This window comes from Macaca thibetana, chromosome 10 (genome assembly GCF_024542745.1).
Source record: "Macaca thibetana thibetana isolate TM-01 chromosome 10, ASM2454274v1, whole genome shotgun sequence".
NCBI lineage: Eukaryota > Metazoa > Chordata > Mammalia > Primates > Cercopithecidae > Macaca > Macaca thibetana.
This window is the reverse complement of record NC_065587.1, coordinates 92,470,281-92,482,364: the sequence shown is the minus strand read 5'-3', so window position 1 is coordinate 92,482,364 and position 12,084 is coordinate 92,470,281. Positions and strand designations below refer to the sequence as shown.

Here is a 12,084-nt window from a genome sequence, read left to right as displayed (position 1 = left end):
AGATTAGGGAAATTTTCTTGGATTACCTCAAATATGTTTTCCATGTTGTTTACGTTTTCTCCTTCTCTCTCAGAAATGCTAACAATTCAGAGGTTTGGTCATTTTATATAACCTCGTATTTCTCAAAGACTGTTCACTTTTTTTGTCTGACTGGGTTAGTTGAAAGTACCAATCTTTAAGCTCTGAAATGATTTGTTTTGTTTGGTGTCGTCTAATAATAAAGCTTTCAACTGTATTTTGAAATTTCTTCAGTGGAGTTTATCAATTCCACAAGCTCTGATTGATTTCTTTTTAAAATGTGCATCTCTTTCTTCATCTCCTGGATTGCTTCAGTAATTTGTTTTTGTTTATTTTCAAACTTGTCTTGGATCTCATTGAGCTTCCTTGAAATGTATGCTTTGAATTCTTCATCTGTCTGATTAGGAACCATTGCTGGAGAGATAATGTGATCCTTTGATGGTGTCACAGCATTCAGATTTTTCATGGTGCCAGGATTCTTTTGCTGTTTTTTTCTCATTTGGACGCATTGGCAGTTCTGATTTTTGTAATTATTTTCATGCAGACAGAATTTTTTTTTCTATCTTTCTCCATATCATTGTTTTTCTTTCCATTTCTACCCCTCTCTAGGGGGTTTGACTATAGGGTTTTTGGCTTTGCTTCTATAACCTATGCACTTTTGTCAGCATGCTTTATATTGGGCTGTGCAGTTTGTCTACAGGCCAATAGATGGTGCTTGTCTGAAAGAGTTGGCTGTGGCTAATGCAGATGGGTATATACTTGATTCTTGTTTACTGGGAGAAGCTTTCTGTTGCCTCTGGCATTGGGCTGATCCTGAAGTGCACCATGGTGTGAGCTCCCTGCCCATCTCTGGATGAGGGGACCAAGATGGGCAGGCATAACTACAGGTGTTCCAATAGCAGGTACAAGAACCAGCACTGAGTGAGAGTTCCAGTGGGCATCGATTGAGCACCCAGAGATGTGCCTAGGCATGAATGTGAGAAACCTCCTTGGACTCCAGTTCTCTGCAGGAGGTAGAACACCTAAATTCCTAATCCAGGGGAGTGGGTGCTCCAGATGCCTGGATATCTGCCTGGGCATGGAGTGCAGCAAGTGCTGTTACACCACAATCTCTGCACAGGAAGGTTGGGCCAGCTCAGGCTGTTATTGCAGGTGAGCAAGTGCTCTACATGTCTGGAGGTCTGCCTGGGCATGGAGCAGAGAGGGCCCTGCTTCACCACTGTCTCCGCACAGGAAGGGTAGCTCACCAAAGGCTGCTGATTTAGGCACATGGGTGCTCTGAATGCCTGGAGATCTACCTGGGTATGGAGTGCAGAAGGCCCTGCTGCACTACGGTCTATACATAGAAAGGGTGGGGCTACCCAGGCTGCTGATCTGAGTGAGCAGGTGCTCTGAATGCCTAGAGATCAGCCTGAGTGTGGGGCAGAGAGGATCCAGCTGCTCCATGATCTCAGGAAAGAAGTCTGGTGCATCCCGCATTGATACACAGAGACCAGTTCCAGGCACCAAGATGACCTTGGCTGTAAGTCATATCACCCAGGAGAAACCATGGCTGCAGCAGCCCTCCTCTTGCTCCAGACTTGCAACAAGGGTGAGCACAATTCCAACACCTACTACTAGGGCATTTTTCGCAGTCACTACTCAATTCTAATTATGGAGGCCCCTACCCCATTCTAGCACAAGCACTCTAATTTGGTCCGAGACTAAAATGAGCTTGTGGGCAAGCTGCTGGGTCACCTAAGAATGACTGACTGTATGAGCCCAGATTAAAAACGGCATACTGCTCTTTGTCCTAGGTCTGGGAAAATGCCAGCAGCTTTTTCCAGTGTCTTTCCCTCTCAGAGTGTCCAAGCATCTCCCCAAGTTAGCTCCAGGGCCTGGGAGAAACTAAGTGCTCTCCCTTGGCCTGGTTCCGTGGAATCCCCAGTGGAAAGGTACATCAGATGGAGACTCTGCCCCCTCACATTCTGGGACATCACTCACTTTTATCAGGAACACATTATCATAGGGGCTATTTGCCTGCATTCTCCTCCCCAGCATCTGAGGTGCCCTTCAGGAGTCCAGTGGATTCCCATTCTCCTTCTTGAGTAAAACTTACAGAGCTGATCACTATGTACTATTTCGCTATTTCCAAGTGCTTGAGGCACATTGAAAGCTTCTACTCTGCTATTATGGGAAAGAGTGCACAATGTTTATCAGAATCCCTGACCTCTGCCCCCTGAAGGCCAGTAGCACAGCCTCCCAAGTAGCAACAACCAAAATTGTCCTAGACATTACTAATGTGCCCTGGGAAGCAAAATTGCCCCAGGTTAATAACTACTGACAGAGGCACCATGGCATCCCTGTAGCAATGAATGAGCACGGGCACCACTCGAGATTGCTTTCTGAACTCACCACAGATTTCAGTCAGTGATTCTAGAGCTGGATGAAGGAAAGTATAAAATAGATCTAGAACTTCTTGTTATTAATACATAAGAAGGTAAGGATAGGCTCTAATAATAATGGAAACATGTCAAGAGAACAGAGGAAGCTGCTTAAAGGAGTTCTTGGTAGCCAACTGTGAGATAATCTACACATTGGAATAATAGTGGTAACAGATTATAACTTACTGAATAAAATAAGAAACCACGCGTTCCATCTATGGAGAGAGAGAAGCTAGGTAGGTAGGTATATAGATAAATAGACAGATGAGAAAAGAAAGTTTTCCTTACAGTGGAATGAACACCATTAATAAATACAGAAGAAATGATGAAGTTAGAAAAAAAGATAGTCACAGTAATCATAATAATCTATTCAGGAAAGAATTATCATTATATGCTAATGGTAGAAAGTAAAAGTTTAATAAGAAGTAAAACATAAACCTATTTTCTAAGTATTGCTCTGTGAAATACTTATTAATTACACAAACAAAAATGTAACTTTAGAGTGGAGAAACCTGGAAGATGCTATCTAAATCTAGAGATTAATGTTAACATCTATCAGCAATTGGACGATGGTATCGTGGCCTCCTGGAATGATGAACTGAGGGACACAGTATCACTTCTATAATTTTCATCTGAAAAAATGCATAACCTGAATCGAATCCATTGATGACCCCAACAGAAAACATTCTACAGAATAGCCAGTTATCTTCAAAAATGACAGGATAACAAAGACAAGAAAGAATGAAGAGCTTTTCCAGATTAAAGGAGACTAAGGAAGCTTGGCAAATAGACACCATTGATAAACTGTCTGAACAACAGACTAGACAAAAGGATGTATCCACACTGGCGTCATGATTTTGCTCATTGCACTGAGGTTGTGTTAGAGAATGTCCATGTCCTTAGGACACACACGTGAAAGTATCTGAGGATAAAAGAGGTCATCTCTGCAATTTGCACTCAAATGACTCAGAAAAACCTATAATAGTTTGTACACATATAGAAAGAGAGGGAAATAGCATGAGACAAAATGTTAAGAGTGGGAGAATTTGAGTGTATACAGGAGCTCTTTATATCACTCTTCCTACTTTTTGTAAGTTTGAAATCACTACGAAGTAAAAGGTACAAAAAATAAAAATTCAAAATGCAGCAAAGTTCTGAGTGAGGATCACCTGACACACACAGGCCTGTGTTGTCCGCTATTTGGGAAGTCATGGAAACACCTCCTAACTTCTCAGCCTAGCATACATGTGTCGGGGAAATGACCAAGCCATTGCGTGATGAAGCTTCAGGCTGACTGGTTACTAAGAACATGTTTCACTAGCACCCACATTCTGTACTGTTCCTTAGAGCAGAGACAGGGTGTGAGGCAGAAGGGACTGTGGCACTGGAGAGGATGCAGGGACAGAGGCTGAGGAAGAAGCACCCTCCACTTCCCCCAGATGGTATCACCTCACAAGAGATGGCCACGTTCCCCATCTCATCCTACCTGCACCTTCCTTCGCAGTGCAGGGGGATCACTGCTATTTCCCAGCCCCCTTCTTCTATTTCCTCTTGAGTTTTCATCATAAAACTCCATCCTGCACATGCACACCTTCACAATTATTTGGCTATGATTCCGATACCACGTGAACCACAATGGATGGGAGTAGAAGTAAATTCTCTATTAGGAAGAACTCAGCAATTAATATATAAAAAGTATAGTCCAAAAAAGGCTCTACCAGGCCATACCCTTTGATCAGTCTGTTTTTATAAAAAATAAACACGGGCCTTCGGAAAGGAGTTTTCCTCATATGGAGGATTCCTTCTAGGAATCCTTTCCAGACACCCCAGGTGGAACTGAGGAGACTGAAAAAAGTCAGCCTTGTTAGCAAAAGTTCAGACAGCCACTGCCAGCATAAAAGCCATAGGCTTCCTGGAAGCGTGTGCCATGTCACAGCACAGAGAAGAGGGTTTTCCTAGATTCAGGGGTGTGTGCCAGGATTGATGGACAGCTGTTTCCCCTACTGGAACAAAACTATACATACATGCCACATGGCTAGTAGCAGCTCTCTCCAGAAAACGCAGCATAAACCCCAATTGTCTGTGTGCATGGTCATGGGTCTTGCTTGGGTCTACAGGATGTTAACAGATGTGACAAGGACAGAGACCTTAACCCTGCAGATATTAGAGGTGGGTCTTCCTGCTCCCCACCACACCTTCATGAAACTGACCCAGGCAGGCACAGCCCCTTCTGATGGGCCCCAAGATGAAGACACAAGGCAAGCCAGACCAGGTCTGCTAAGCCCCAGCACGTCTGCGGCTCCAGAGTGTGACAGAAACAGTTTACTGCTTTCAGTCTCTAAGATGTTAAGGGTTTCTCCTAGGAAACAGCAACTGGCTCATACATAATTTATTCCATTTGCCGCTGTACACCTTCTCCACTCTTTTCCTGAATGAACTCTTTACTGCCCCCATGACCATCTACATCCCATAAGTAATTAAGCTGGTGGTTGTAAAGAAACAGAAGCTTTGAAAGTTTGCTTTTGACAAATCCTCAAAGCAGCCCATATATCAGAGATCCAGGACAGCACTTAACTCTTCCCAGATATGAATAAGCAATCCAGGAGGTCTGTGGGGGCATAGTATGCTGGTCCTCTGCACTGCCCAGGTCCTGGCTCCCAACTGTAAGTTAACAGCACCTCAGTGAGAAAAGGGGAAGATCGCAGTTCACCCTGTAAAACAGCACCCTAACCCTAAAGTCACATGCTAAAGAGACACAATGGATAACGCAAATAACCACTGAACGGCTGTTCCTTTAGAAAGCAAAACAGAATAATCACAGAGGCTGGAGTCCACTTTTAGCTTTTATAATCTGACGCACAAGAGAAACAACACATGTAGGAGTGGAGACTCCCAGGTTGGCTGCCCTATTTCTGTTAGATTATTTCTCAGATATTTAGAATTTTCTTCTTCTTCTTCTTCTTCTTCTTCTTCTTCTTCTTCTTATTATTATTATTATTATTATACTTTAAGTTCTAGGGTACATGTACACAATGTGCAGGTTTGTTACATATGTATACACATGCCATGTTGGTTTGCTGCACCCATTAACTCATCATTTACACTAGGTATTTCTCCTAATGCTATCCCTCCCCTATTCCCCACCCCACAATAGGCCCAGGTGTATGATGTTCCTCACCCTGTGTCCAAGTGTTCTCATTGTTCAATTCCCACCTATGAGTGAGAACATGTGGTGTTCGGTTTTCTGTCCTCTAATATCTGCCAGCAGCTGAGCTCTTGGGTGGGGGGCAGGTGAAGTGGCGTTCTTTATAGCCCCACCCGACCCTGGGCCCCCTTCTTTCTGTGTGCTGGCAGCATTGTGGGGACACTGTGAGAGCAGTTCTTGTTCCATTATTTCCCCGCCTCAGGAAGGGGATCCCTATGCTGCTAACTCCAGCACCTGAGAACACATGTCTCTCATCTACCACTGCCTTCATCCCCAAGCTCTGTGGGTATGCAACCTGTCCTTCTGGGGCACTTGGTCTCCCTTGCTTCTTGGCCTGAGCTGGCCAGCTCTACATAGTCGCCTGAGCAGCCCATGGAGGAAGGTGTTTTTTGCTGAGCCCTGACAGTGTGATTGAACATTGGAGGGACCTGGGTCTTCACATGTCCTGGGCTGCTTGTTTCCATCAGACTCATAACACCTGTTGTCTTGGGGCCAACCAAACCCTACTGCCCACATCTAAGGTCAGTTTTGTTAGTGTGATCCATGCATAGGTTCAGGTTTAGCTCTTCAAAACCATCTGGCCTCTGTTGACCCATTGAGTCAGAGTCAGGGTGAAGAATTAAGATGAAGACAGTTCCACTGACTCGCGGAATGTTTGAGTTTATTGACTAACAGCAACATTTTTGTGTGAGCGTGAAAGGAAGTGGAGTGTGTGGACACAGGGTATCCTGAGACAACTCTAAATTGTCTCCTTCTCTACCAAGGCTATGTTAGCCTTGGGCACACCAGGATGGACACAGACATATATAAAAGGGCTTCATGCAGTGTAGCTTGCCCTTCCACTTTCTGCCACATGAGGACACAGCAGGGAGGCCCTCACAAGATGCTGGCACCTTGGTCCTGGGCTTCCCAGCCTCTAGAGCTGTGAAAAATAAGTGTCTGTTTCCTGTAAATTACCCAGTCTGTGTTATTCTGTAATAGCAGCACAAACAGAAGAGGACAGTTCCTTTCCTGGGCTCAGCAGGGGCCAGGGAAGAACCAGAACTCCAACTCACAGGAGGTATATGGACATGAGGGACTCTGGGTCTTGGGACCTGAAGTGGAGATTTGGAGTGAGTGGGAGTTGTCCTGAGACTACATACAGGGCCAGGACTGACAGCTGGGATGTTTCCTTGTGTATGTATCCTGGCAGTTCCCTCCCCAGGCTCCACCCCATCTTCCCTTCCTCTGTCTCAAGGAGAGAGTTTTGGGGAGTCTGCAAAAACCTCCTCACATTTTCCTGTCACTTTGTGTTCATTATTACGGTCAATCTCCCCAGGGCTGTGTCCCAGCCCTGACCCCCTGGGAAAAATGAAAAGTGTCCAGATGTCCCCCAGCAGATGGGAAAGTGGCCACAATGCAGAATAAAGCAGTGTATATGCAGCACATTTTGGAACTAATTTATACTTAGTGTTTTATTCTACTGCCGCTTGTGATTTCAGCTGTAACCATTTGAGGACAGCCAAGCAGAGGTTGCCATCTTTATATAATGACTCAGGGACAGCAGATGAGAGATTAGGAGCTGAGGGGTGCAGGGTTAAATGAGAATTCACATTTCTGGGGAAGGAGGAAGCTAGTGACACTAAACTACAATCTGTGCCCCTTTTCCTTCCTGGGGTTGGGGTCCAGGGATGCTACTGACCAGATGTTCCCAGCATGTCTCTGGTCTCAGCCTCTGGCACAAAATTTGCTCAGGGGCCCACCTCATGACTACACTCAACATCTATGAACCCAATTTCCTGATTCTTCACTGCACAGATTCCTGAAGGAAGAAAAGTATAGCTATCTCCAGGAGCAAGTGCAGACAGGCAAGGCAAACTAGGAGAGTTCTTTCCAAAGGAACAGGGCCCGCAATGTGAGACCTGTCCTATAATTAGGCCTGTGCACCCGAGTCATGTCGTGCATGATATAGAGTGTGGAAAACCAATAAAAATCAACATATGTCCCAGAAATTGTGGATGTCCATTTCTTGGGGATGCAGAAAACTGTTAAAGACCCATATGTGTAGTCTGAGTCAGGCAGGAATTAGTGCATCCTCCCAGGGGCCAGTGCCTTGGAGTGGGCTCCTCTCCCCTTGCTCCATGAGGGACGGCTGTGCTCCCAGAGGGTCCTGAGGCGGGACCCCCCCCCCCTCACCTCAGGGGGCTCACTCCCCATGAGACCCTGTCCTGGGAGCTGCCTCAGAATTGGTTCTTAAATGGAATGAGTGGGGTGGATTGTTTGGAGGACACTTGTTGGAAACACGGTGGATAAAGCGCCTCTTCTGAGCTTCCTTCTGCTGATGGAGTCAGGGTCAGGAGAAGGACCAAGGGTGGGAGCAGACAGGAGAGGTGGTGGGAGAGTCTCAAAGGAAAATCTGTTCAAGTCTGGAGCAAGGCAGGGCAGGGCTGTGTGGGTCCTAGAGACCCACCCACCAAATGGGACAAAGTGCAGCAGCTGTGCCCACCTCAGTGCTGACAGACCGCAGGGCGGTCTCCGAGCCTGGCTCTCCCCTCTGCTTTGCCTGAACACCCACAGTCTAGGGGCCACCCTGCCAGCATCTCTATGGAGGCCACGTGCCAAGATGATGGTCCAAATGCACCACAGGTCTTGTGTTGGGTCTCCCCAGGCGGACTCTGAAACGCAGACTGGTAGGTGCAGGTGGTTTATCTGGAGCTGATCCCAGGAGGCACAAGTGAGAAAGGGAGATGGAGAAGGGGAAACACAAGGTGTTTGTTCTCAATGGGTTACTCTGGGGCCGGAGGCGTTCATCCTGCTGGGGAGCTCTGAGAACCATGTGGCACACCTCTGAATCGGGGGCCTGGAGTCTGGGAGACTGGGACATTCACCTGCTTCCCTCCTGAAGATGGAGTGTGACTCTCAGACTTGACCTTAGGAGTTGGCAGCCATGGCCCGAGGACCAAAAGCAGCCCAGTCTGCTTGTCTCCATGTGTAAACAAAGTCTTGTTGGAACACAACTGCTCTTATTTGTTTTTGCATTGCCTATGGCTGCTTTCAACATACAAAGGCAGAGGTGGGTGGCTGAGAAAATGACTATAAGCCTACAAAGATCAAAATAGTTACTCCTTAAATCTTTGCAGAAAATACATGCTGAAGCCTGGTCTGGGAGATGTGGACAGGGTGTCCATAGCTGCTGGCTATTCTCAGCTAACACACTAGGTATACATGGACCCTGAGCATTAGTGCTGATGTCACATGTGCTGTGTGGGATCCTGAGTCCCTGTCCTGCTCCATGTGCACATCCGGTGCCCCGGGAGGCCACCCTCACTGCACCTCTGCAGCCTGCAAAGGGCCCTGAGAAGGCAGCTCAGATGCACCTTAGCTGTGCCTCTGGAAGCGGCTCAGGAGGCCCAACAGGGAAGAAAAACTTACCCCTGAGAGCCCAGGAGGCTGCCTTGCTGAGAATAACTCCATCAACTGCCCAGGCCCCTCCCTCCAGAATCACGGCACACAAAGCTTCTTAAAATGCTAATTGTTAAGTTGTATACCACATGATGAACTTAGACAATGAAGAATTTCTAAAATACCTCAGCATGAACTCCTAACACATGGAAAGTAAGAACGCACAAGCACAGAGCTGCTCAGGCACTGAAGGGCCATGCTGAGGAACTGCCGACGTGCTGGAAAGGAGAGGACAGCATGTGACCAGGCCCTTGGCTAGGACCCACTCAGGAATGCCCGCCTGAGCATGTCTTGTTCCAGAGGTCAAACCGTGTCCTCCAGGGCTCTATTCCGATGGTGAAGAAGCAGGTGCGGGTCTGAGGGAGCAAGCACAGGAAGGGACAGTGGGTGGGGGCTTGGGACGCAGAAGCTTGTGGCTTCTGCTATCAACACAGGTTCCATCTCAATCTTGCCCATTCCCAGGGCTGGGCTCTGGCCCCCAAGTATGGCCCTCCAGCCTGAGTTCTGGGCTGTTCCAGACTTTCAGGGTGATCTGTGGCTCCCTCCTGACAAGGAACACCTACATTAGCACCCTCCTCCCCAGCCAGCAGCCTCCAGGGAAACCCAGGCTGTCCAGTGTCTTTCACCCTCCAAGAACAGCATGGCACCCTCCATTCCAGAGGGAGCTGCTCTCAGATTTAAACAATTACTTAACCTATTACCTAATCCTCTGATAAGGGGATGGAGTAATGCTAGATGTGTCGTGCACAGTGTCAGGGTTCATTATGTCCTTGTCCCCAGGGCAGGCACTGCAGCTCAGCAGGAGCCAGGACAGGACCAGGGAAAGAGGGCAGTAAGGCCCCTCCTCAGCCTCCGCCTGCCTCAGACTCTGGGTCAGGGGAGGGGGGCCCTGAGAACCGCGCACTCAGAGAGAGGTGACGTTGGATCCCCACCAGGCTCTTTCTTCAAAAAGCAGAGGAAGGCTGGGGAAGAAGACCGGAGAGGGGACAGCCTCTACTCAGGGCTAGGAGACTAGGACCCAGGGGGCAAGAGCAGTCTGAAAGCCATGTGCCCTGGGTGCAGGCAGCTGCAGTGGCATGACATGGCAGAGTCAGGAAACTCCAGTTGGCCAGGAGCCTGCAAGTAGACCCCTGGCTGCCTGCCCCTCTATGCTTCCCACTAAGGCACGAGCAGAGCAACCTGGTAGAGGCTGCTGCGGGCTCACTCCTCTATGTCTCTTTGTCAGTTGCGCCCGTGCCCACACCACACCCCATGTGGCATCCACAGCTGTGTCCAGGAGGGAAGCTGGTATCTTATCTTACATTGTTCAGCTCTGGGCTCTCTTGAAAAGGGCAGTTGTCAATGTCGTCTTCAAACTTCCCACACATGGTTCGGCCCAGTTGCAGATTCATGGAGAATGTCATCTTATCGTAACCCTGTTGAATTAAAAAAAAGATTAAAGTGGACAGACTCTTTGAGTTGCTCATAGGTAACTCCTTGTGAAGATGTGACCTTGTAGGAAGAGGCTGCGACACTCCCCTCTATTAGGGAGCTCGCGCATGGGCCTGGCATCAGCTCACTGGAGGTAAAACCCCGGAGACCTTCTCTAGACTGAGGAGTTAAGAGCAAACAGCCAATATGTGTGGTGGGTCCTGGGACAGACACAGGCTGTCAAACCCTATTAATGCATCCTCTATGTCCAGCTTCACCTCCTTGTCTCCCATAATGAGACCCGGCTTCACTCCCAGCAGGCATGTGAGCCTGCAGCTGCATTTTCAGAGGACACGTGCTGCACGCTCGGGAAGGTGTTAGCTCTCCATGAGTTTTCAAGGTAACCTCAGCCCTGCGGCAGAGGGAGCCTCATCTAGAGTGTGTTGTCCAACCTACCACCTGACCTCCAGCAAGAGGAATGCAAGAATGCCGCCCAGCGCTCCCACTACACACAGGCACACACCCTGGGGACAATGGCTTTCAGAAACACCATCTGCCCTATTGCAAAGTGCACTCTGAAGTTCTCCTTGCTCTCCTTCCCACTCCATTTCATTCCACGACATAGACTCCCTCCCCGTCCATGCATTCCTCTCAGCCACTCAACTGACTCTGGGATTGCCACATCCGGGCAGCCACGTGGAAGGCTCCACACCAGAGGGCCGGGGGCAGGGAACCAGCCAGGGCCTTGCACAGAGTCTTCCCAGAGCTTAAGCTGTGTGCAGCACTGGAGTCCCCCTGCCCTTCTTTCAGGCTCTTGGTGCTGACAAAGGAAGAGCAATGCTCCTTCTCCCTCTAAACCAGAAGTTCTCCACTAGGAGGGCATTTTATTTGTTCATGCCTGCAGCCCGGATGAACTACACATTCCTGAATCATTTAGTGATCCCATTAAAAGGAGAACATTTTAGGATTCAGGACCATGGACTGAGAAAGAGTGTAACACAATATTCAACTCATTAAGTGTGGATGCAGCAAGGAGCCCAGAGCAGGTGGAAATCAGAGAATTGACCTCACCGCGGCCTCCCGGGGCTGATGGTGCTTCTTTTTTACTTCTGAATTATCAGCTCTCTTTGTCTCTCTGTCTCTCTTTCTGTTTCTTTCTGCCTATCTGTCTCTGTCTCTGTCTTCCCTTTCTTTTACTCTGATTATCTCTTTTCCTAACTATCTCTTTTTAAATTTCTTTGAAATGTTTCTCAGTTTCTGTCTATGGACATTTTTGTGTGTGACCCATTTCCTCACCTGATGCATCATTTGCTCAGTTTTCCTTATTTTGAGGTCATTCTTTAGTTAACTGATGCCATAAAAATCATGGAGGATGAATAATATATCTAGTATTGAGTAGATCTAGACTCAAAAAATTATAATATATATCTTTCATAAAGACAAAAAGCAAATTTCTGAGGTTGTATTTTACACAAGTTTAGACTACAAATGGTGAACCAAGAGTCCTGGTTAAGCCCTGCCCCACACGCTCCCACCCCTGCCCATCACTCAGCAGCCTGTGCTGGACACTAGGGAAGAAGACGACGT

The 12,084-nt window shown here is 47.7% G+C and overlaps 1 protein-coding gene across 2 annotated transcripts in view; it reads right to left on the bottom strand.

Annotated features, from left to right (window-relative positions):
• The window catches only part of LOC126929312 (putative cystatin-9-like protein CST9LP1), a 419,803-nt gene that overhangs the window by 407,399 nt on the left and 320 nt on the right, over nucleotides 1-12,084 (bottom strand). Inside the window, exons 2-3 of one of the 2 annotated variants that reach the window (XR_007717135.1) lie at nucleotides 10,389-10,502; nucleotides 9,249-9,443 (exon numbers count right to left, since the gene is read on the bottom strand). Coding sequence is in view for 1 of the 2 variants with exons in the window: in XM_050745519.1 (XP_050601476.1) it covers nucleotides 9,354-9,443; nucleotides 10,389-10,502 (204 nt within the window). In the remaining variant the exon portion in view is untranslated. Of the gene's footprint in view, nucleotides 1-9,134; nucleotides 9,444-10,388; nucleotides 10,503-12,084 lie in introns of those variants that run through there. The other variant, XM_050745519.1, reaches the window with a different exon arrangement.